Raw genomic sequence first — 21,752 nt, forward strand, 5'->3', positions numbered from 1 at the left:
CTGTTTCCCACAAAAGATGCAGCATAACAGATGTGTTCTCTCACAACAGTTCTATTAGCACCGCAGTTTAAAGAAGAAGAAGCTGAGGCCCAGGGCAATGAGTAGTATGCTAAGACAGCAGCAGGGCCTGCTAATAGAACCAGGCAGCAGAGCCTAGGGCCGCAATGGCTTTAACTTTATTGAGGTGACATTGATTTATAAACTACATGTTGCTTAATGACATTCCCAGCGACCTCATACACAGCGGGGGTCCCACTGGATGGTACCTCATAGCTTGGGAGCGCAGTGGGCGGTATCTTTTAGGGCTGTGTAATTATACTCTATGACATTCACACAATGTGGAAATTGTCTAAGAAGAGACTTCTGCTCAGAAGTCTCCCCTCCATTAAGAGATGCATGACCGTGCACAAGTTTCAGCCACGCAGCGTTCGTTCTAACTGGCACTGGCGTATGGGGGCCGCATTGGTATCCACTCTGAGTTGTCAGCATCAGCATCATCCCTCGTGTGACCTTTCGCTCGGGTCCTTGAGCGCCTGATGGCTTTATTACCACATTTGTACATTGGCATCATTAAGAGTGGCTAGTCTACAGAGTGCTTGAGAGATTAACGCACCCTATTTAGTACATTGCTCAGCACGGAATAACCAATCATATAATTGTTAACTATTGATCTTTTTGCTATTGTTCTCAGAATTTCTGGGCCTGGCAGGGAGGAATGCAGCGCGATCTTTGCACAGCTTGCAGGTTAGCTCACCCTGTCCCCATAGGCCAGGGGCCCCTCGCCAGCCCTCACCAGCGCGGAGTGGGCGGGGCGCGAGGGAGGCCCCGCCCCCGCCCGCCGGCTTTAAGACAGGGACTTCGGGCGCAGGCGCCGTAAGCCCCGCCCCCACTTCCCCCCACGCGCCGCGCGGTCTGCCAGTCCGAAGCTGACGTGGGCATGGAGCCGCGCGCGAGCCCCGCGGCTGAGCCCCACGGCCGCGCGCGGACCCTGGTGCTGTTCCGCGGCCCGGTGGAACCTCTCGTCTTCCTCGCCAACTTCGCCTTGGTCCTGCAGGGGCCGCTCACCACGCAGTACCTCTGGCACCGCTTCAGCGCGGAGGTTGGCTACAATGGCACCCGCGAACGGGGCACCTGCAGCAACCACAGCGCGGACCCCAAAATGCAGGTAGCGGAGGCGAGGACCCGCGAGGGGCTTTGCAGGGGGCGCGCCCGCTGGAAAGTTGGGGGCCACCGAGTGGGTTAGGAGTGTGGAAAGGTGAGCAGGGCGAGAGCAAGTTTGGGAGAGTTAGTCTGGAGGTGATACAGGCCAGTGAGGTGCTTTGGCTTCTAAGTTTAGGGCGCCAGAGAAGGCCTTCCCCAGTGTGCGCCGGGGAGCTAGTTGCTGTCCTCGGGTAAGACTTCTTTGTTCACAGGAAGTGGAGACTCTTACCTCCCACTGGACTCTCTATATGAATGTGGGTGGCTTCCTGGTTGATCTCTTCTCATCCACCCTGCTTGGTGCCTGGAGTGACTGTGTGGGCCGCCGACCCCTGCTGGTACTGGCCTCCTTTGGTCTGCTGCTTCAGTCCCTCATCTCCATTTTTGTGGTGCAGCTGGAGCTCCACGTTGGCTATTTTGTGCTGGGCCGCATCGTGTCCGCCCTCCTCGGTGACTTTGGTGGCCTGCTCGCTGCTAGCTTTGCCTCCGTGGCAGACGTCAGCTCCAGCCACACCCGCACCATCCGAATGGCTGTTCTGGAATCATGTATCGGGATAGGGGGGATGCTGGCCAGTCTCCTCGGAGGCTACTGGCTGCAGGCCCAGGGCTATGCCAACCCATTCTGGCTGGCCATGGCCTTGCTGATAACCATGACTCTCTACGCAGCATTCTGCTTTGGTGAGACTGTGAAGGAGCCGACACGTACCCGGCTCTTCACACTCCGTCACCACCGATCCATTTTCCAGCTGTACATGTCTCCTGCTCCAGAGAAGTCCAGGAAGCATTTGGCCCTGTACTCATTGGCCATCTTTGTGGTGATCACTGTGCACTTTGGGGCCCAGGACATCCTGACCCTCTATGAGCTGAGCTCACCCCTCTGCTGGGATTCCACGCTGATAGGATATGGTTCTGCAATGCACCACCTCACCTACCTCACCAGCCTGCTGGGCCTGCGGCTTCTGCAGTATTTCCTGGCCGACAGCTGGGTGGCAGAGATTGGCCTGGCCTTCAACATCATGGGGATGGTGGTCTTTGCATTCGCTAACATCACACCCCTCATGTTCACAGGTAGAGTGTGTGGGCTTAGAGACGGTTTGTTCCGGAGGGACAGAGTGAAAATTGGGGGCCAGCCACTCAATGCCCATAAATGGGGTTCATGACACTGCCTTTGAAAACATCATATGCCCCCTAACCTGCACTGGAGGAAAGACAGTAAGAAACTTCATAAAGATGCCATTTCAATGGCAAAGTAATTGATCCACATTCTCCACCATAGATGTTAGTAGAGCATGCAAAGGATGGCTCAGACACTGGTTGTTTCACTCCTTGGCCTCCCACAGCATATATTCATGGTTCTTAAAGTCCATGTGATTAAAGCCTCATTACTCTGATAAAAAATCAAAGGACCTTCCTCAAAGGTCCTCAGTCATCTTCTTTGAGGTTTTTTTTTTAAAAAAAAACCTGTTTTCTCAGAGCATAGATAGCAAGTTCCCTTTCACTTTAGTACTTTCTTTTTGGTGAAATACAGGAAGTTCATTTTTTTTAAGGACAGATTTGAGAGCCCTAAAATGCATTGTGTGCAATGAGTCAGCCATGCAGGAATGTCAGGTTTCCTAGCTTGACCGCTGTCTGGACAAGAAAGCTGAAGGGAGTACGCCATGCTCCTTGTTTTTCTCTCCCTCCCAGGGCATCTCCCTGGACCTGGCGGGACTCAGATGCTGGGCTGGGAGGCGGTGCTGGGGTGATGACTGTGCGATCATGGCTCTGGGGGAGCCTCAGCAGAGTGGGGCTTGGGGCCTATCACCTGAAGTCTGGGTTGCCTCACGGTATGCTCACTTTGGAGGCTCCGCTATCTTCTGAAACTTGGTTTCACTCAGGAGCAGGTCACTTGGGGAGATAGTGAAGGACGCAAAGGAAATAACCAAGGAGCCAGTGGGAGCCTATGAATTGCTGAATGCAAAGGAAGGAGAAATACTGTGTGTTCACTCTGTGTGGCTCCTCCTGGGCGTTACCTCATGTCTTCATTGCCCAGGCTATTACATCATGTTACCCAAACTGGGAGAATTAAAGCAACAGAAATCTCTCCCAGTTTTGGTAATGTAATAGCCTGGGCACTGAAGACATGAAGTAATTTGTCTTCTCAGTCTGGACACCAGGAGCCAAGAGTTGCTATCACTGGACTAAAGTCAAGGCGCCCCAGGACCAAGCTCCCTGCGAGGTGCTCAGAGGGCCCTGGCTTGTGGCGGCTGCAGGCCTTCCTTTTCACCCCGAGCTCTGCCTCTGCAGGCACACGGGTGCCCTGTCCTTGCCCTCTACAAGAATTCTTGTGATCTAGGTCCCAATCAATTGATTCAGGATAACTTCCCCATGTCCAAATTCTTCATCACCACATCTGTAGACATCCATTTTCCAAATAAGGCAACATATTCAGCTTCCAGGGGTTGAGACCTGATAGCTTGAGGGGGCCAGTCTTCCGCCTCCTACACCCAAGCTATCTGCGGTGGTGAAGGCCGTATTATCCTGGTACAGACGAGTCAGGCGCCAGGAGGTGAGCTTCCAAGACCACACAGATACCATGTCAGGTTGGAACTCAGGGCTGACTCCAAAGGCTGAGTTTGTTCTCATGTCCCTGCTAAGTACTGACGGGTGAGGGGGTGCCTGCCGGGACCACAGACGCGCTCTGACGTTGGGAAGAACCCGTACTCCTTCGTAAAGGAGGTGGCCAAGCCTTGAGAACGGTAAGTCTCCATTCCTCCTGGTCGCCGTAAAGGAAGCTCTCCCTGGGCCTTATCTGAGTCCAGTGTGGGGTCGCGTAGGTTCTGCTGGCCGGGGCACCCCTCTCTGCTCCCACTTCCTGGTGATAGTCTCTTTTTCCACAGGGTATGGGCTCCTCTTCCTGTCTCTAGTCATCACACCTGTCTTGCGGGCCAAGCTCTCCAAACTGGTGAGCCAGTCTGAGCACGGTGAGTGTCGGCATCTGCTTTGGTCCCTCACACACGCCCAGTGTTGCTGAACTGCTGGAAGGGGCGGTGGGCAGCCGTGCACTGGGGGCAACTTCCCTGCTCCCTCCCTCCTGGGGAACATTACCCAGTGCACCACTGTTAGACTGCCCGGGGCTGGCCAAAGCCCTTAGAATGCTGAGCCCTCGGACCGCAGAGGTAGACTTTGCAATCAGCAAAGGCTATTCATGTCCCTTTGGATAACCTGAGCAGAGGATTTACTCTCTGTATTTCAGCTTTTCTACCTATAAAAAAGATGTGATGCCAGAGCCCGCTGTGTCATTGGGTGAGGGTTTTCAAGCTCAGAGGAAGGAACAACCATGAGACGTAGGGTTCCCCAGAAGCAGATGAAGAAGTAGAGGTTCAGAGTTAACCTGACTCAGTCAAGGTCACTCAGTGTGTGGTGGAGCTCGGCTGACCACTCAGGACAGTTTTAGACCTGGCAGGTCTCAGCATTGCCCTTAGTCCTGGCCCTGGCTGCATATTTTGGGCTGGTCACTTTCCCTCTCTACAACCTGAATGGTTTGCTCTTGATGACCCCTGCCAGTCCTTCCACCTCTGACATCCTGACAGTTTTACCTCCTGTGTGCAAAACGTGGGTTCTGCTGACATATCTATAAGGAACTCAGGCTCTGGGTCCTTTTCCCTTCTGCCCTGGAAGGGGATCTGGTGATGTTGGACACTGGTTCATGTGTTCTGTTGTCTCCAGAACCATGTGACTTCATTTATTCACTCCCTAAGTGTTTCCCTGCAACTTCATTGTGTCCAGAGAAGCCAAGAGAACAGGAAAAAAGAACAGCCCTCACTAGCTACCTCCAGGGGGCCAAGGTCCTTGATAGGAGCTTTCTGTGCAAACGTAATGTTACCAACAACCTATGAAATAGGTATCCTTATTTAACAGAAACTCAAAAGGATAGGCAACTTACTCAGTGATCATACAGCTAGAAAGTGTTGGAACTGGGAATTAACCCAGCAACGAACCTCACATTGGAGATGATTCCAAAGAGTTTAAGCCGGAAATCATTCTGACTGGGCTTCTGCTGGAAGGTACCGTGAGTACCTTAACGTGGATTTAACAGCAGCCCCTCACTCCCTGTCCCTGTGCCAGGTGCTCTTCATGCCTAGCCTCAGGGTCTCCTTAACACGACCTGTGACTGGGTAGGATTTACAGGTACAGGAGGTAAGACTTAGAGAAGTTAAGTGATTTTCTCCAGGTCACACAGCTGTGAAGTAGTGGTACCAGGATTTGAACCTGGGCCTTTCACACTCCAGAGTACAGTATTTATTTCTTCACAGGTGCTCTCTTTTCTGCTGTGGCCTGTGTGAATGGCTTGGCTATGCTGGCAGCCTCCGGCATCTTCAACACGCTCTACCCAGCAACCCTGAACTTCATGAAGGGGTTCCCCTTCCTCCTGGGAGCTGGCCTCCTTTTCATCCCAGCCATACTGATTGGGTAAGGCAGGACTCTGAATCCGCACTCATAAAGGAGCCCTTAATCCTAAAGGGCTTCTCTTCCTCCCAGAGCGCTGCCCCACAGGACTGTCCCCTTGCAGGTGACTGCCTCACCCCCTGGGCACCATCCCCTAAGTACAGGGCAGGGGGGTGGGGAAGGGAAGGGTCTCACTAAATGTGCTTGTTGGCAAGGCTCTGTTCTTTCCCCCAGTTCCCCACAACCCCTCCTTGCAACTTTTCAGATGGAACTGTGTTAGTGGAAACACACCAGAGGGGAGAGTGTTCTTGGCTGTTTGTGGCTGGGCCACTGACTTTGCTTGACCCACTGACTTCTTCCCCGACTGCCACAAGAGTTGCTTTCCAGAAGCCACTGTCACACCTCTAAGCATGGGGTGGGGGACACCTAATCCAGCCCACCTGAGGAGAGCCCTTTTCACATCTGCAGGAGTTGAGGGTCTGCCCACTGTCAAATCTGAACCCTCTTTCGTCTCTCACAGAGTACTGGAAAAGATGAGTCCTCGCCCTGAATTCCAGCACTTTCCCCAGAGCTGATCTGCCTGGGCCAGAGGACAAAGGGCAGGTGGAGCCAAGTGAGCACCGCCGCGGCCGAGCGGAACTCACCATCTGGGATCCTGGTCCACAGCAGCCCCGCAGCCCCTCAAAGGGCAGTGTTCTCCTGGGACAAGGTGGTCAAGCCAGACCAGCCCCTGCCTCTCCCCGCACTGTGTCAGCCAGCGTCTCAGATCTAGAATTGTAACGCAGACAGGCCTACTCCTGGGTGGATGGTGGGGGAGCCACTTGTTAGAGGGGTCCGCTTACCCTTACACCATCTGTCAGCCCTCTGGGGAGAGGCTCAGGTAGAGGTAATGCTTGGAAAGCACAAGGGCTGGCCTCTCCGCCTTCGGCCAAAACTGCACGACTCACTTTGCTTAGTTCCTAGCCCGCAGCCCCTGTCATACCGGGTGAGAGTATGGTACCCAGGGAGTACCAGCTCTGCGGGGAGGGAGGGCTGAGGGGTCTGGTGCCCTCTGGTGGCTGGGGGGAAGAGTGCTGCTGTCTCTGAGGAATCAGTCCTTGACTGTAACCTGCCCACCCTGGGCTTAGCAGTGCCAATCATAATAAATCAGTATAACCACGCTGGACTGCATCTTTGCTATCCCTCACGGCACTGGGCTGTGGAGCCGCCTGTTTTCCGTCCCCTGTCTACCCACCACAAGGTAAGCATCTGCTGGGCTGGGCAGGAGCCTCTGAACTGCCCGTGCCATTGGTCCCGGATATGGCCCGCTCAAGCCTTACCTGACTGTCCATCCTCCGCTCCTGAGCTACTGGGAGAGGCCAGCGGGGAAGCGCCTGAGGGTAGAGATCCATTCCGTGCTGCTCTTCCTGGCCACCCTGCCCCAAGCAGACCCCATTTGTGTTGCCACTCAGCACCCACACGCACCTATCACCAGGCATGTCAGCAGAGCCGAGTGCCTTCCTGTGTCTCTAGGCCAGGGAACCTGGAGGTAGGCCCGATTCTCCATATAACCTAGGGGCCTCGGCTTCCCAGAGAATGAGGGCCCCAAATCTAGAGCTTTAGGAAAACCTAGGGTTGAGGTTGAAAGGCAGAAGTGGATCTAACACTGCTTTGAGAGGGCCTTAGGCCCCCACTCAGATCCATGTCAGCTGCTGCTGTTTAATGCTTCAACCACAACCAGCCACAGGGATGCTGACCTGCGGTGGGCAGCCCCGCTGCCATTTTTACTCACACTCGCCTGCTCTGCTGGCCGGATTTCTGACTGGAAATTGCACGGGTGAAATGGGGGTGGTCCAGAGCATACCAGGGTCCATTGTGGCCTCTGCAGCCCGCACCCCTCCTCCCAGACAGTCTCACTGCTCCATTGGTCACTGGGAGACTGAAGCTGACTTCCAGCGTGAGGCACTGAGGAGACGAGGCTCGGCTCTGAAATGGGTGACCATGAACAAGCTTTTCTCTGAAGGGAGAGGTCAGTGATGCCCCAAATAGACTGAGATTGGACAGTGCAGGGTGAGTGAGGGTCAGGCTTTTACGCCACTGGCCTCTGGGGCCATCACCTGTGGCCTTGACTGTGCTAACAGAGGGAGTGTGGGTGCTGTGCCCGATGAGGCACCGGGAGTATGGTATGGGCATTGCAGGGGCACTCCTGTGCCTGGAGGCTGAGGCCTTACAGGCTGGTCCTGAGGGGAAGAGAATACCAGAGGGAGCCCAGAGAAAAGGAGTAACAATGCCCTGAGGGCTGGGAGGCCACCACTCCAGGCAGATTAGGATGTCCCAAACTCCTCCCCACCTCCTATTCGAGAATGAAGGTCCTCTTCATGTGCCAGATGGAAGGCTAGCAATGGGGCTGGACTTTTCACCAAGCAGCTCTTGGCCCCTAAGGGGTCGGGTGAGGTTGGGTAGGGACCCAACTGACTCAGCCACCACCTGGAGGCAGCAACTACAGTCCAGTCCAGCAGAAAACCCTGACCCTGCCGGCCCATGGCAGCACAGGCTTCAGGGGAAAGGCCGTTCCTCAGCCCTTTGTCTCGGGAACAGCCCTCTGAGGCCAGGCCTGGGTGGAAGGTGAGGGCCAAGGTGCCTGCCCGGGCTGCTGTCTGGGCAGTGTGTCACAGCAGTCCCTGGAACAGTTCCTGGAAACACTGGCCTGACCCCGGTGGGGCTGGGAGCGAGGTCTGATTCCCTGGGGAAACAGGAGAGGGGCCGAGGTCAACCAGAAGACCCAGCAGTGAGTGGACGCAGTGGAGGATGTTCCAAACAGACAAGGAGATAGCCAGGACACCTCAGGAGGAGATAGGTGATGGGGAACAAAGGACAAAGCTGTCAGAGGATACTCAGCACACTGTATTGTTAGTGTCTCTGCTCTGGGGGGCGAACCCCCTCCCCTGATCTCATTGCCCCTCGCATCTAGGACCTGGCACTGGCGGGCACTCGTGTGGTATGGAGGCCAGAGGGTCAGATGCAGTCAGCCAGAGCTGGGACCAGCACTGTCTGGAAAGAGGGAGTGGGGGGGGGGAGTCCTAAGCACAGAGTGAGACCTTGGACTTTGAAGACGTGGTTTAGGATTTAGGGGTGACCTGGCCTGCACCTGTTCAAGGGCAGCCCTGGAGCTAGCCAGCCTTGTGTCAGCCACTGTCCTCGGGAGGGCAGGAGCAGGGCGTGGCTGATGGGAGGACACTTGCTCTACCCTAGGGAAGGGAAGGGCGGTCTTGCTCAGTAACTTCTGTACAGGCTTGGGCCAGCTTTTCATTCAAAACCTCCCCTCCACTACCACATTCTGTGGGGTGAGGGAGCAGCCAGCTGTGGTGGCCACCTCCAGGGCTGGCTCACTGCGGCGGTCAGAACCCAGGCGACCAGGCTGGATCCTGGGGCTGCCACGGACTTGGGAAATGCATGCCGTCAACCTCTGAACCTCAGGTTCCTTCTCTGCCAAATGAGAATGTGCTGGGTAGGGTGGTTCTGACAACTACAGAGACTATGGAGTGTGGGAAATGGCAAAAAATTGTGAGAGATCTGCTACTTAACCACCAGCAGCAGCTCACCTGGCAGTGTGTGAGGAAAGCAGAACCAGCCCCCACTCTGGAGCTCCTGAATGTAATTTTAACAAAATTCCCAGGTGACCCTAATACACAACTTGCCTTTCAGCATCTTGCTTTCAGCATCTTCCCATGGAGCCGCCGGTTCTGGCCAAGCTATTGCTCCTGCCACGGGCTGCCTTGTCCCTCTTCCCCCTACAAGTGGGTGGGTAAGGGGCTGGGAGAAGCCAGCTAGACCAGGCAGGGCAGGAGTCTGAAGCGCAGCACCAAGGCACAGGCGGGGCAGGCTGGCTGCCCTTTGAGGTGTGGTCTGCTCTGGGCTGGGCCCAGGCAGGGCCTCCGGGCACCAGTGAGTGCAGTAAAGCCAGAGCAGCTGCAGCATGGCCAGCCTGGGGCGGCTCGGCCTGCCCCTGCGCCCAGTGTGTACAGGAGGCTGCACCTAGGAAGGCTGAGGGGAGATTCAGGGCCTGGCCAGGCAGCTAAGGGCACTGAGTGGCTCTAGGGCAGCCGGGAGTGGTGAGCCCGGGCCCAGGCACAGCTGGACTCTCCTCCCTACTGGCTCCTGAGCCCAGGCCCTTGCTGCTGAGAGGAGCTGGGCCTCCTGCCCAAGCTGGAGGAGACACCTCAAGTGACTCCAGAACTGAGCAGTGACGTCCCCACACCCAAGACAGAATCTGGTGGCAGGGTTTGGAGTGGCTTACTGCCACAATGCCTGACTTCTTTCACCAGACACTGAGGAAGCTGGGTTTGGGGGACCGTGAGGTGGGGACTGGAAGAGCCGTTTCCTGAGAAGAGCCCTGGTTGCCCCAGAGTGGCCTGTTGAGGAGCTACTCTTGGAAGGTGGGGCTGGGATGGAAATGAGGGTGACAGCAGGGCTTGGGAACTAGGGGCTGGCTGGGCCCATGGGTGTGGCACCCTCCAAGCTGGTGTCAGAGCCTGCAGAGGAGTCCTGGGAGGAGCGGCCCTGCAGGAAGCGGATGATCTTCTCGATGGTGGCTTCCTGGTAATCGTGGCACCACCTGTGGGCATAGAGGCTGGTGGGTCAGGGCCGGGCAGAGGGGGCCGCGGCGGGGGACCCCTGTGCCCGCGTGCCCCGCCTCACTTGATGCCATTGAAGGTGAGCACAGCTTGCATGTCCTCGGGCAGGGCCTGTGGCTCCGGCCACTCGAAGTTGTCAATGATGGGCACTATGTTCTTGCCGCAGCTCAGAGCTGTCACAATTTCCTGGAGAAAGAAGAGGGGAGGAGGAAGAGACCCGAGTCTGCATGCCTGGGCTTTGGCGCTAGGCACCAGTGGGGCCCAGTAGCCCAAGGCCCAACTCAGGGGGTGCTGGTGCTGCAGTCCACTTGACTTCTTCCTTGCCCCTCTGATATAATAAAAAACAACTGGCCCTTCTCCCAGGTTCTCTAAAAACCTTGGAATCACCAGAGGGTTGGGAGACGAGGGAGGAGGTGGGTGGCGAGGAAGGCCTAGTGCCTAGCCCTCACTTTAGCGTGGGAGCAGATTACCAGAAAGACCAAGCTATGATTGAGAGAGCTTTTAGCCACCCTCCACCCTCACGCTGCACTGGGAGAGGAAAGATGCTGGAGAGTAAGTCCAGCCCCCAGTAGCCCTTGACTGAATCACACCAACGCACACATCCACAACAGCCCTAAGCACCTGCTGGGCTGTGAACACCTCTAGGCGCTGGGAGGGTGACCTGGAGCGGGCATGTGCAGGGAAAATGGAGTGAGCGCAGGCCTCTTTCCACCCTCCCACCTCCAGCCTCTGCTACTGCCACGGTGGTCTTGCTCTCCTAGGTTGTGAGGTGAGAGGTGTGCAGGCGCACACACCTTTGATTACAGACACCTGGGCCCAGAGAGCTCGGGCACGCGCATATGTAAATGCAGACACCTGTGCCCTGAGTGCGAGCTGAAAGGTCCCCAGCTCTGGCCTTAAAGTTGAGGCTAGTGGGCTCAGTTGCAGTCTCCCTGCCTGCGGGTTTGTCCCTGGTTCAGCATTAAAGGCCCGTAAGATACAACAAAGTCTCCAAAATTCTTTTTGCTGTGAGAATCAACACTGAACTCATATCGGCCTGGGGAGGCTGCACAGCAGCGTGGCGCTCCGGGCCGCTCCTGCCTGCACCCTCATGTGGTGCCCCCTCCCCGCCCTCCCCTGACCAGGTCAGGCCTATGCCCCCCTCTGCTTGGATGCCCCTCGGTCATATCTAGCGAATCAGGAGTAGTCAAGGGCTTTCCTAAGTTCTTTTTTTTTTTTAACATTTATGTATACAGAACTGGAGTGCAGGGGCCGTGAGAAGCTTCACCATAGCCAGAGCGGGGAGCAGAACAGGCAGATGGATGAAGTACACTGCTGAGGGGAGCAGCAGGGCGAGACAGGAGAGGTCTGCTGTGCCCTGTGGGTCACCTCTGGGGCCCTCTGGGGCCGGGGATTGAACTGGCACTGAAGCAGCTGCGGCCAGCTTGCAGTGCTACGTCCTAACCCGCTGCGCCACCAGGGGGCCTGGGCTTTCCTAAGTTCTATGTGTCATTCTAGGAAATTTACTGAATGGAGAAGGGGGAGTTCTGAATCTGTAACCGAGTCAGAAGTATGGGTAGCCTAGGACATTTGAAGCAAGGGCTCATTCTGGGTATTTAGCATCAGGATTAAACTGTGGGATAACTCTCTGGGGTCGGAGAATTGATTGTTGGTGTGGGAAAAAATCCCACAATTTGATGCTAGAAGAAAAACATACCCCTGCATCCAAATGACTCCATCATGAGCTCTGGCAACTGTATCCCTCACTTATTTCTCAAATCCACCCATTTTTCTCTACTTGCACCCCAGCACAACTGCCCTGTTCCTACCCCTATTATCTCTAGACCCCACCAGGTATGTTCGCTCTTGCCCCTCTCACTCAGCTCCACATTGCCCCTTCATCTAGCGACACTTTATAAAGTATAAATCTTGATCATGTCACCCCTTCTTAAATGCCTCAAGACTTTACATGGCTCTCAGAATCAAGTTCAAGCTCCTTGGGGCTGGTCACAGTATAATTGTCAAGCTCTGCCCCTGCACTGTCCCCTCAGACCTTGCACCCTTTTAGTTTTGCCATCCTCTCTCCCTGCACAGGGGCTTTGGACATGCTCTTTCCTCCTCTGTTTAGAATGTTCTTCCCCTTCACCTCGTTAATACCGATTTTTTCCTTTACCTGTGTTCAATCAACACTTTCCTCTGAGAGTCTGTGGGTCTGCTAATCCTAGGTGGCTTATCCAACCTTCATTCTAAGAGCCCAATCCTGTGAGGCACCTTTCACATCAATTTAGAACATAAAACTAGATCACCCTGGGAAGGGTCTGCATCACGAGATTTGACTGGGAAGGCCCGGGGGGCTGAGGACGGATGCATAATCTTACTCCTGACTTACACATCTGAGGTATGACCAGGAACTCCCCGGGGGCCGTTGACTGATGTATAACGAAGGACCCCAGAAGCTGATCAGTGGAATGCCTTATTGATAAGACTGAAATCCTGACTGGAAGAGTCAGGGCTGTTCTACATATCAAACTATCAGCAGATGCACAGAAAGACCCCAGAAGCTGATGTATAACGAAGGACCCCAGAAGCTGATCAGTGGAACGCCTTATTGATAAGACTGAAATCCTGACTGGAAGAGTCAGGGCTGTTCTACATATCAAACTATCAGCAGATGCACAGTTCCACCTTTTGCCCAGCTTCTTCTAATTCTCCCTTTCTTTTTCACTTCCTCACATGATTAATGCTGTGTGATTAGTCTACCAATAAAAAGGCCAGGAGTCCTGCTCCACGACTCCTGTCACACACACGTGTGGTGTTGCCCAATGCAACAAGTGTCCCCACCCTCCCCTGACCAGGTCAGATCCCCCATTACAGGCTCTCACAGGCTCTTATAGGCTCTGTAGAACATGCTACAGTTGCTAATTTAAATGGTCGGTTCAGTAATTTACTTCATACCTGTCTTTCCCACTAGACATAAGGGCAGGGACCATGTCTGGTTTTTACTCAGACTTTCACAAAGCCCCGCCCATGGTTAGCTCTTGCTAAACAATGACTGCTGGCTGTCTGGCTGAATGAATGAGTGAGACCACCCCTAGCAGTTAGGGGTTGAACTCTGGAATCATCAGATCTGGGTTCACATTGAGTCTTTGACACAGGTTCTGTGACCTGAGGTGAAAACAAGATCTCTGCACGCCCCCCCACCCGACCCCAACCCCCGGTAGCACAAGGGGTTAAGTCCCCAGCTCTGGCGTTACTTTCAAGGCCAGTGGGCTCAGTTGCTGTCTCTCTGATACTATGAAGCTATCTGAGCCACTCACTGCAGTGCAAGTTTGATCCCTGGCCGGAGCTGACCCACATGGCGCAGCAGACCTCTCCTGTCTCGTTGGCTGCTCTCCTCAGCAGTGTTATTTCGGCCAATCTGCCTGTTCTGCTTCCCACTCTGTCCCCACATCTCTGGCCTGTGCCCCTGTTCTTATATGCATAAATAAATAAATCTTAAAAAACAACAAGCTCCCCAAACCTCTGTTTCCTAATATGTGAAACAAGGTGAACAATAGTCCTTACTTGTAGGATGGCTGGCGGAATAACTGCAGTTATATCTCACGGCAAGTAGTTAGAACAGCCCCTAGCACATTGCGAATCCATAATAAATAATAGGTGCAATTATTCCCTCCTCTGTAAAGTGGGGGTAGTAATCTTACTCACAAGATTGTTCTAAGGATATTACTTACTATTAATGGATGCTCTGGTAAGTACTTACTGAATTTTTTTTTCTCTCAAGGGGGAACCACAAAGATTAGACTTTCTTGAGTGCAGTTCACTTGTGGTTTTCTATATTGATTACCCACTAAATGTGGCTTCAGGGAAAGGAGTTTAAAAACAAGAGGCAATTAAGGACTCAAAGCAACCAAGGGGATGACGGAGCCTTGGAGACTGGTCCAAGGCAAAAACTGCCACCACCACCCACTCCCCACCCCATCTGCCTCTTCCTCCTTGCAGTCAACTGAGACATTGAGGGGTGCCAAGCACCCTTGTGGATCAGAGCCTTTCTGAAGAAAGACCCTGTACAATGTCAACCCTGATTGTGTCGACCCTGTATAATGTCAACCCTGACCAGCTTCCTGGGGGACCTCCATTTAAAAAGGAGAAGGAGAGTGGGCCCTCCCTGGTGGCGCAGTGGGTTAAAGCACTGCACTGAGAAGCTAAAGCCACTTCACATGAGTTCGATTCCCGCCTGCCCTGGAGGTGACCACATGGCCCGGCAGACCTCTCCTGACCCGCCTGCTGCTCCCCTCAGCAGTGTACTTTGTTGATCTGCCTGTTCTGCTCCCCACTCTGTCTCTGGTGAAGCCTCTCGCTGCCCCTGAGCCTCTGGCCTGTACCCCAATTCAGTATGTACAAATAAAATAAATCTTAAAAAAAAATAAAAAATAAAATAAAAAGAAGGAGAAACACAGAGAGGGCACTTGTTCCTGGGACAGACAGACAGACAGACACACACACACACACACACACACACACACACACACACACACACAAATACCCATGAAGGCCTCAGGCTCAGGCTATATTTCAAGTCTAGGTCTGTTTCAACCAAACCACACTGAGGAGTTGAATTCTCACCCCACCACAAATTATCTGGGAACCTTAGGCATTTGTTTCACAGATTCAGAGACTGGCTAAGAGAAAATGGCTTATTCAAGATAACTTAGCTTCCATTAAGAATGGAAACAGGGCCCTCCCTGGTGGCTCAGGGGTTAAAGCACAGCACTGAGAAGCTTAAGCCACTTCCGCATTAGTTGGATCCAGCCTGCCCTGGAAGAGATCCATATGGCACAGCAGACCTCTCCTGACCCGCCCGCTGCTCCCCTCAGCAGTGTAATTTCAGTCAATCTGCCTGTTCTGCTCTCCACTCTGTCTCTGGTGAATCCTCTCACCCTCCACATCTCTGGCCTGTACCCCAGTTCTGTATGAGTAAATAAATAAATCTTTAAAAAAAAAAGAATGGAAACAGCTAGAGTCCAGCCTGGCAACCTAATAGTTACGTATGGTTGTATAAACTGCGAGAGGTGTGCTGTGCTTTGTGCCATGCTTGGATGCAGGCACGGAAGGTACCGGGAGCGAGGCCTGGTCTGGGCGCCCGTGGAGCTCCCAGGTACTCCCCGTTCACTCAGGGGCCTGACACCTGCTCGGAGCCGCCGGCCCTGTTCCCGCAGGCTGCCTCTCCTTCCAGAACGCCTTCCCCAGACCCAGCCCAGGGCTCAGCTGCCCATGCAAGGCCGCCAAGGCGTGGCCCTTCCCCAGTGCCAGTTGGACGCACCCAGGTGCCGGAGGCTCCTCCCTAAACCACTGGCCTGCTGACACTGCTCTTGCAGGCTCTCTCTTCTCAAAGCTTTAAACTCAACTCCACAACTTGCTTCCATATTTCTAATCCAGCCAGCAGTATGCTGGCAGATGGTAACAACTGGCTCCCCAGGAGCAGAAAAAGCCAACCAAGTAACCAAAACCCTGATTTGCAGTGTTTACCAATGTCGTCAGTGTAACAACTCCCATTGTGGCTGATGTCAAGCTACTAATGCCATGTATGGAGCTTGGAGTTGGGAAGGAATGCAGACAGTCATTCTGCTTAGTGTCTGCTGAAGCCAGCCCTAGGCCCCACTCACCCCACCTCAGACCTGTGCCATGGAACACAGGTGGGTCCTAGCAAAGAGCATGGGCTTTGGAATCAGGCCCAGTTCAAAGCCCAGCTTTTCTGGTTTTGACACCAGTAGAATAGCCAGGGGAAAACTTAGTCTACTTTTTTGTTTGTTTATCTTACAAGATAGGGAAAGCAATACCATGACACATGCAGATTTGTAGTGCCATTTTCATCCCTACTTTTGTTCCTTGCTCATATTGTTCCCCTGCCTGGGGTGCCTTCTTGTTCACTAATACATTCTTTGTTAAGATTTATTTATTTATGCATACAGAACTGGGGGACAAGCCAGAGGTGTGGGGGTGGTGAGAGGCTTCACCAGAGACCAAGTGTGGAGCAGAACAGGCCGACTGACAAAGTACACTGCTGAGGGGAGCAGTGGGTGGGTCAGGAGAGGTCTGCTGTGCTCTGTGGGTCACCTCCAGGGTGGGGATCAAACTCATGCTTTAGCTTCTTAGTGCTCTCTGTGCTTTAACCCGGTGCGCCACCAGGGAGGGCCCCACTAATACATTCTTAAGACTTCTCAAGTCTAGCTTCCTCCGTGAAGCCTTCCCTGATTATTCCAGCCCTCAGTAGTTTTTCTCTTCTACATATACCCACATCAAGCATGAGTTTTACCATCTCACTTGCACTAGGCATTCTGACCACTGCATCCTTCAGCCCCAGAACCTGCTCCTACTCACTGATTAATGCTGTGACATGAATGGACCCATCCATCCTGCATGTCTTCAGTAAGTCTCTACTATGCACCAGGCAGTAAAACTACAATGGTAAACTCAATAGTGGCAGAACTCACAGTAATAACTACTACCCTCTAAGAGCACTCATTGTGTGCCAGGTATCGGCTGAACACTTCACAAATTTTAGCTCTTTTAATTCTTCTAACAATATTCTAGGAGCTTGGTACTGTGATTGTCCCACTTTCCAGCAATAAACATGACGCACGATGGAGATAAATAATTCATTGAAGGATTTAAACTCGTAGCTTTGTCCTCCTAACGATTTCATCATGCTGGGCACTGCTTTCTGCCCACTCCTCTCACTGAGGTTATTCTTCCAGGTATTTTTGTCCCTCTCTGGTCCTCACAACAACTCTATAAGGTGGACAGAACATACCAGTTATCCCATTTTGTAAGTGAGAAAACAGACCCAGAGAGCCTAGTGATCCATGAAGAGCAACCTACTACAGTCTGAGCCGTGACTCTTGGTGTCCAGTGGGCCATGGAGATGGCCGGACTGTGCCGATGACAAGGAATAGGAGGGGAACCTTGTCCCTGGGCTGCCGGCCAGCAAGGGAGCAGAGCCAGCACCTACCTTGTGCACCCAGTCCTTGCAGCCGTGATCCTGCATGCACTTGTCGAGTGCCCCCGCTGACAGCACCAGCACAAAGTTGCGGGCACTCATGACGCTCTGGATGAGCTTGTCCTCAAACTTGCCTGCTTCCAGCTTCTCCACATCGATGAAGACACTGAAGCCATGCAGCTGCAGGTGCACCTTCAGGAGGCTGCAACGAAGCCCTAGTCACTGCCGTGGCCTTGTCCCAGGGCCCCAGGCTGCCCGCCCACCTGCTTGGCTGCCCCTCCTCACCTGGCCAGCTGAGAACCCGAGTTCCTGCGGTAGCTGATGAAGACATCCGGGGCGTCTCCACCGGGCTTGCAGATGGTGGTGGGCAGTGGGGAGTGCAGCATTTCTGAGGCAGACAAGGGAAGGTTTGGTGAGGGAGGCCATGGAGCACACCATGGGGTGTGCCATCCCTGTCTCTGCAGTGCTTTCAGCCCAGTTCAGGGGGGAGCTGGCTCCAGAGTAGGTCACTGAGGTGGGGCAGGGGGCGACAGGAAGGAAGACTGCAAACTATTTGCCTTTTGGGAGGCGGGCATTTTGGGACTTGGACGCGTACCTCCAGCCCTGCCTCCGCTCTGCTCCACAGCCCTGCACAGCCAGCTGCCCACAGACCCGAATCCAATTCAGTGCTCCAAACCCAACAGACCCGAATCCTGCCAGCCCCTTCTTCCTAGTTTTCCACCAAGACCATAAACCTGAGTTTCAGCTTCAACTACTGCCTCTCATTCGTTCACTCAACACATGACATATATTAATTGCACTTACTGTGAGCCAAGCACGAGATATAGCAGTAAACAAAACAAACTCCACCTCACGGAGCTGACCTTCAGTGCTCAGAGCCAGCACTGTGTGCTGTGCATTCTTCCTACTAAACATCCGGGACTCCGGAGCAAAGGCCTTCAACTCTCGCAGTGTGCACCCCAAATCCACATTTGCCTGGCTAACCTGCTTGCTATGGCTACACAGCAAAACTGAGCACGCTTTGACACTATGTCTGGCTCCCCACTCCCGTAGGAAGGGCTTGCAAACTATTACTGCCTGTTTTTAAGAAATGAAATCTTGAAGTTTTATTGAGAGTTGCAATTAGAATGATTAAAAGCTGATCTGCTCCAGTGGGAACAAAGAATTGGGCCAAAGGCCATCCCCTGTCCCTTTTGAGTAGAGAGAACGTCTACTCAGGTTCCTACTAGTAGGTATTTGCTGAATGAATGGATGCATGAAAGCGCCGTCTTTTAAGATTCAGATTTGACACTCACAGATAACATGTGTCTGCCTATGGAGAGAAAACCTAACCTCAGGTCCCAGTTCCATTACTTCATGGTTATCATAACTTTGGGAAGTGTATTTAAATTCTTTAAGTTTTAGTTTCAACATCTTCAACAAGGACATGCATTTCTCAAAACTCTTCAAACTGGGTACTTTTAGATTAAATGATACCTCCTTTTATTTAAAAAGTTTCAAGTAATTGACAATAGATATTAGCTAAATAGTAAACCAGTGCATTAAAACGAATTACTAAATAAAGGTTACTAGACCCCGAGACCCCCTTCAGCCCCGAGACCTCCCCAAACACCCATACTTTCTAAGTGTTGTTACTGCAGGCTGATCTGTAAGCTCTGGGCCTTCCCACCCACTGGGCTAAGCTCTCCATCCACAGGCACACACTAGGACTCCATCTTGCGTCTCCCCTCGCTCCTCCATGGAAGGGGGTTTTGGGGAGTGCTGGGGGGGCTGGCAGGCTGACCTCGGGCAGCCGTGATGATGCGGGCACGGTGCACGCCCAGGCGGATGCCGCAGTCTTCCAGAAGTTGCTGCTCTGACACGCGGTGCAATAAGGAACGGTCCAGGCCGCAGCTGACCAGGCCATATGTATACTGGCGGAAGCGCGGGTCCAGGCTGCCCAGCCAGTCAGCCAGATTGCTGCGGTCGCACGTAGCATAGTTGGCGAAGGTCTTGAGCTCTGTGAGCTCCCTGAAGAATCTGTAGCCCACGGAAGAGAGGACGCTGAGGCCCTGAGGAGCTGGCTAGTGGCGGAAGGGGCATCTGATTAGACCTAGTTGTGGGGAGGGGAGCAGGAGGCGGTGGTCTGGAGGCCTCATACCTCTTGCGGGTGATGCCTGATTTCATGCCCAGGTCGGTCTGGAGTTCCTCCTCCGTGAGCCTAAGGAGCAGGTCACCATCTACCTGCTGCTCCTGGGGGATGGGTCAGATGTAAAGAAGGGTCTCCTTGCCTAGCCACTGGATGCCAAGCACAAGATCAAGGGGAGGGGAGTGGATATGGTTTTGGAGGCGGTGAGTGGGTCCAGATTAGGACTGAGGGACCCCGAAAGAGGTTGAATGGAGTCTCCCGCCTCCCCAAAGGAGCCCCTTGTGCAAGGAGCCCCAGGCTGCTGCCACCCTCGGGGATGAGCTGGCTCGTACCAGGAAGCTCTCGCAGTATTGGGAGAAGCCGATCTGCTGCAGCCATGTCTGGACCTCAGACTCTTTCCAGCTGACCACGCAGGGCAGGATGGGCCGCGGCACCCCCTCACCCAGCAGGCGCAGAGTGCGTTTGGCCAGCGCCGACGTGGTGCCATTGGTGGAGTAGGATACGAGGCGTTTCAGGCTCTGGATGGCACCAATGTCGCTAAATACCTAGGAAGGGGCCAGAAGAGGGTATCTTGGATCCACCAGCTTTTCAGCAGCACCCAAACACACCCAGATCCTGCCCTGGCTTCCTTTGGCGGAATGTTCCACCATCTGCTCTAGCTCTCCTTCATTCAGTAAATCACTAAGTCATGTGCGTCCCCCTTCCCGAAGCTCTTTCAGCTCCTAAGTAAGTAGGTCAGCGAGATCCGACTCGTGTTTCCCTCTACAGCCCACCCCTGCCCTAGGGTAATGTCTGAACTCAGTATGGACACCGGGCCGGGTGTAGGGCAGCCTCTCCCACCACTCAGCCGTTTCACCTTGCCTTTCCTCAGCCCACACTTGTCTGATGCACCGATGCTGACTCTGCTACTTCTGGGCAATCGCCCATGATGTTCTCAGACCTTAGTTCTTCCAGCCTCGTGGGAATCTTACTCATCTGCTGAAATCCCCCAGTCTGGCCCGCCTCTCCAACTAGACCTTATACTTCACTCTAACAGCCACTGCACCTAGTTGATAATGCAGCTTCCACAGGACATTATCTAGTTATGTCTTAGTGACTCCTAGAGTCCCATACCCGGCACAGTGAGGGCATGGCAGTGGGGGCTCAATGTCTTCATTGGGCTGCACTTGCTTGACCTTGTTGGTGGCCTTGCTGCTGCCCAGACCTAATCCTAATCCTGGGGTCCTCTCCCTACCTCATGTCCCTTTCTCCCAAGGCAGACTGCCCTGCTTTGTAAAGCCAGCTCTCCCATGGCCCAACTCTGGGGCATAGATAGGAGAATCAGAAACCCCTAGAACACTGGACCTTGGAAGAAGCCTCAGTGATCCCCTTGATCTTTGCGGACACATGATAGATGACAGTCATCTGTGAGACATGCTCCCCTGAGCAGCCGAGATGACAGCGATGGTCAGAGAGGGGTTAATGAGGTATGTGACACTCCCTATGCCCTGGCCACAGATGCCCCACACCCAGAGGAATGCAGGGGAGGGGTGACGCAAGCTATGCAACCTCTGTCAACTGACATATTCCGGATAGAGACAAAAGTGCTCTGAAAAATCAGACTTTCCACGCTAACTTATGTTATGACCTCCCTTTTTTGTGTAATCGTAATATGAAAATATTCTGAACAACCTTCAGCTTACAATTGGATTGCCTCAGCCGCATAAGGCGCTACCTGGCTCTGACAAGCAAGTACTGCACCAGGGTGAGAAATTCCTCTTGAAGTCAAAAGTCATTAAACAACTGGCTGATTAATAAAAACAAATGGTTGTTACTGCAAAGTCTCTCTCACTGCCAGACGGAGGAAAACCCAAATCTTAGTCACTCTATCTCACCTAGCCTTCTATTCAGTTTCTATATAACCACTCCAACTTCCTACTACCTAGTCTTTAGATATGGAAATTCACCCAAGTCCCCTATTCAGAGCTACTCAGGTTTTCTACCATCTAGACTTCAAGAAAACTCACTTAAACTTTCTAACAAGTTTTTCAAAGAACCTTACCTTAATTTGATATACAAGAAATTTCCTGCCCTTACTTTACTTTATACCCCCTAGGATGTCTCTATGAGAATGAAAGCCTTTAAGTAATAGATAATGTTTAAGGGACTTTATTTTGTTTAAGGGACTTTAATCTTCACTGTGGTAAATATAGCAATATTAGTCTTAAACTTTGTAAATCGATATACTTGTTTTAACCTTGATAGATTGATTTTAAAGATGTTATAATCTCAATTAAAGGTCAAAACGACCCCAGACTATTCTTAGAAAAAAGGTGATTGTGATCTCAGTCCATTTCATATGCGAATGTCACCCCTCTGCCTGCCTGAAGTGTATAATATAAACCCCTGCTGAAGGCAGAGCAGGAAGACC

General features: G+C 53.1%; 2 protein-coding genes across 2 annotated transcripts in view; one reads left to right on the plus strand and one right to left on the minus strand.

Moving 5' to 3' along the window:
- The first annotated feature begins 855 nt into the window (after positions 1-855).
- Positions 856-6,784, plus strand: SLC46A1 (solute carrier family 46 (folate transporter), member 1). Its single transcript, XM_004685151.2, has 5 exons — positions 856-1,165; positions 1,413-2,265; positions 4,077-4,160; positions 5,493-5,649; positions 6,146-6,784. Exons 1-5 carry the CDS (start codon positions 938-940, stop codon positions 6,198-6,200), a joined length of 1,377 nt encoding a protein of 458 aa, XP_004685208.1. The 5' UTR covers positions 856-937; the 3' UTR covers positions 6,201-6,784.
- Positions 6,785-8,487: 1,703 nt separating this feature from the next.
- The window catches only part of SARM1 (sterile alpha and TIR motif containing 1), a 24,401-nt gene continuing 11,136 nt past the window's right edge, over positions 8,488-21,752 (minus strand). The window contains exons 3-9 of the mRNA XM_004684868.2: positions 19,675-19,887; positions 19,355-19,446; positions 18,998-19,233; positions 17,500-17,602; positions 17,227-17,416; positions 10,303-10,424; positions 8,488-10,219 (exon numbers count right to left, since the gene is read on the minus strand). Of these exons, the coding sequence (XP_004684925.1) occupies positions 10,084-10,219; positions 10,303-10,424; positions 17,227-17,416; positions 17,500-17,602; positions 18,998-19,233; positions 19,355-19,446; positions 19,675-19,887 (1,092 nt within the window). The 3' untranslated portion in view covers positions 8,488-10,083. The remainder of the gene's footprint in view (positions 10,220-10,302; positions 10,425-17,226; positions 17,417-17,499; positions 17,603-18,997; positions 19,234-19,354; positions 19,447-19,674; positions 19,888-21,752) is intronic.

Source organism: Condylura cristata, unplaced genomic scaffold, assembly GCF_000260355.1.
Source record: "Condylura cristata isolate star-nosed mole 26May11 unplaced genomic scaffold, ConCri1.0 scaffold00017, whole genome shotgun sequence".
Classification (NCBI taxonomy): domain Eukaryota; kingdom Metazoa; phylum Chordata; class Mammalia; order Eulipotyphla; family Talpidae; genus Condylura; species Condylura cristata.

Excerpts from the sequence above, each read along its gene's own strand:
- SLC46A1 (XM_004685151.2), top strand. The coding sequence starts at position 938 with ATGGAGCCGCGCGCGAGCCCCGCGGCTGAGCCCCACGGCCGCGCGCGG. Across the intron at positions 1,166-1,412 it reads GCGCGGACCCCAAAATGCAG|GAAGTGGAGACTCTTACCTC; the intron begins GTAGCGGAGGCG and ends CTTTGTTCACAG. Across the intron at positions 5,650-6,145 it reads ATCCCAGCCATACTGATTGG|AGTACTGGAAAAGATGAGTC; the intron begins GTAAGGCAGGAC and ends CGTCTCTCACAG.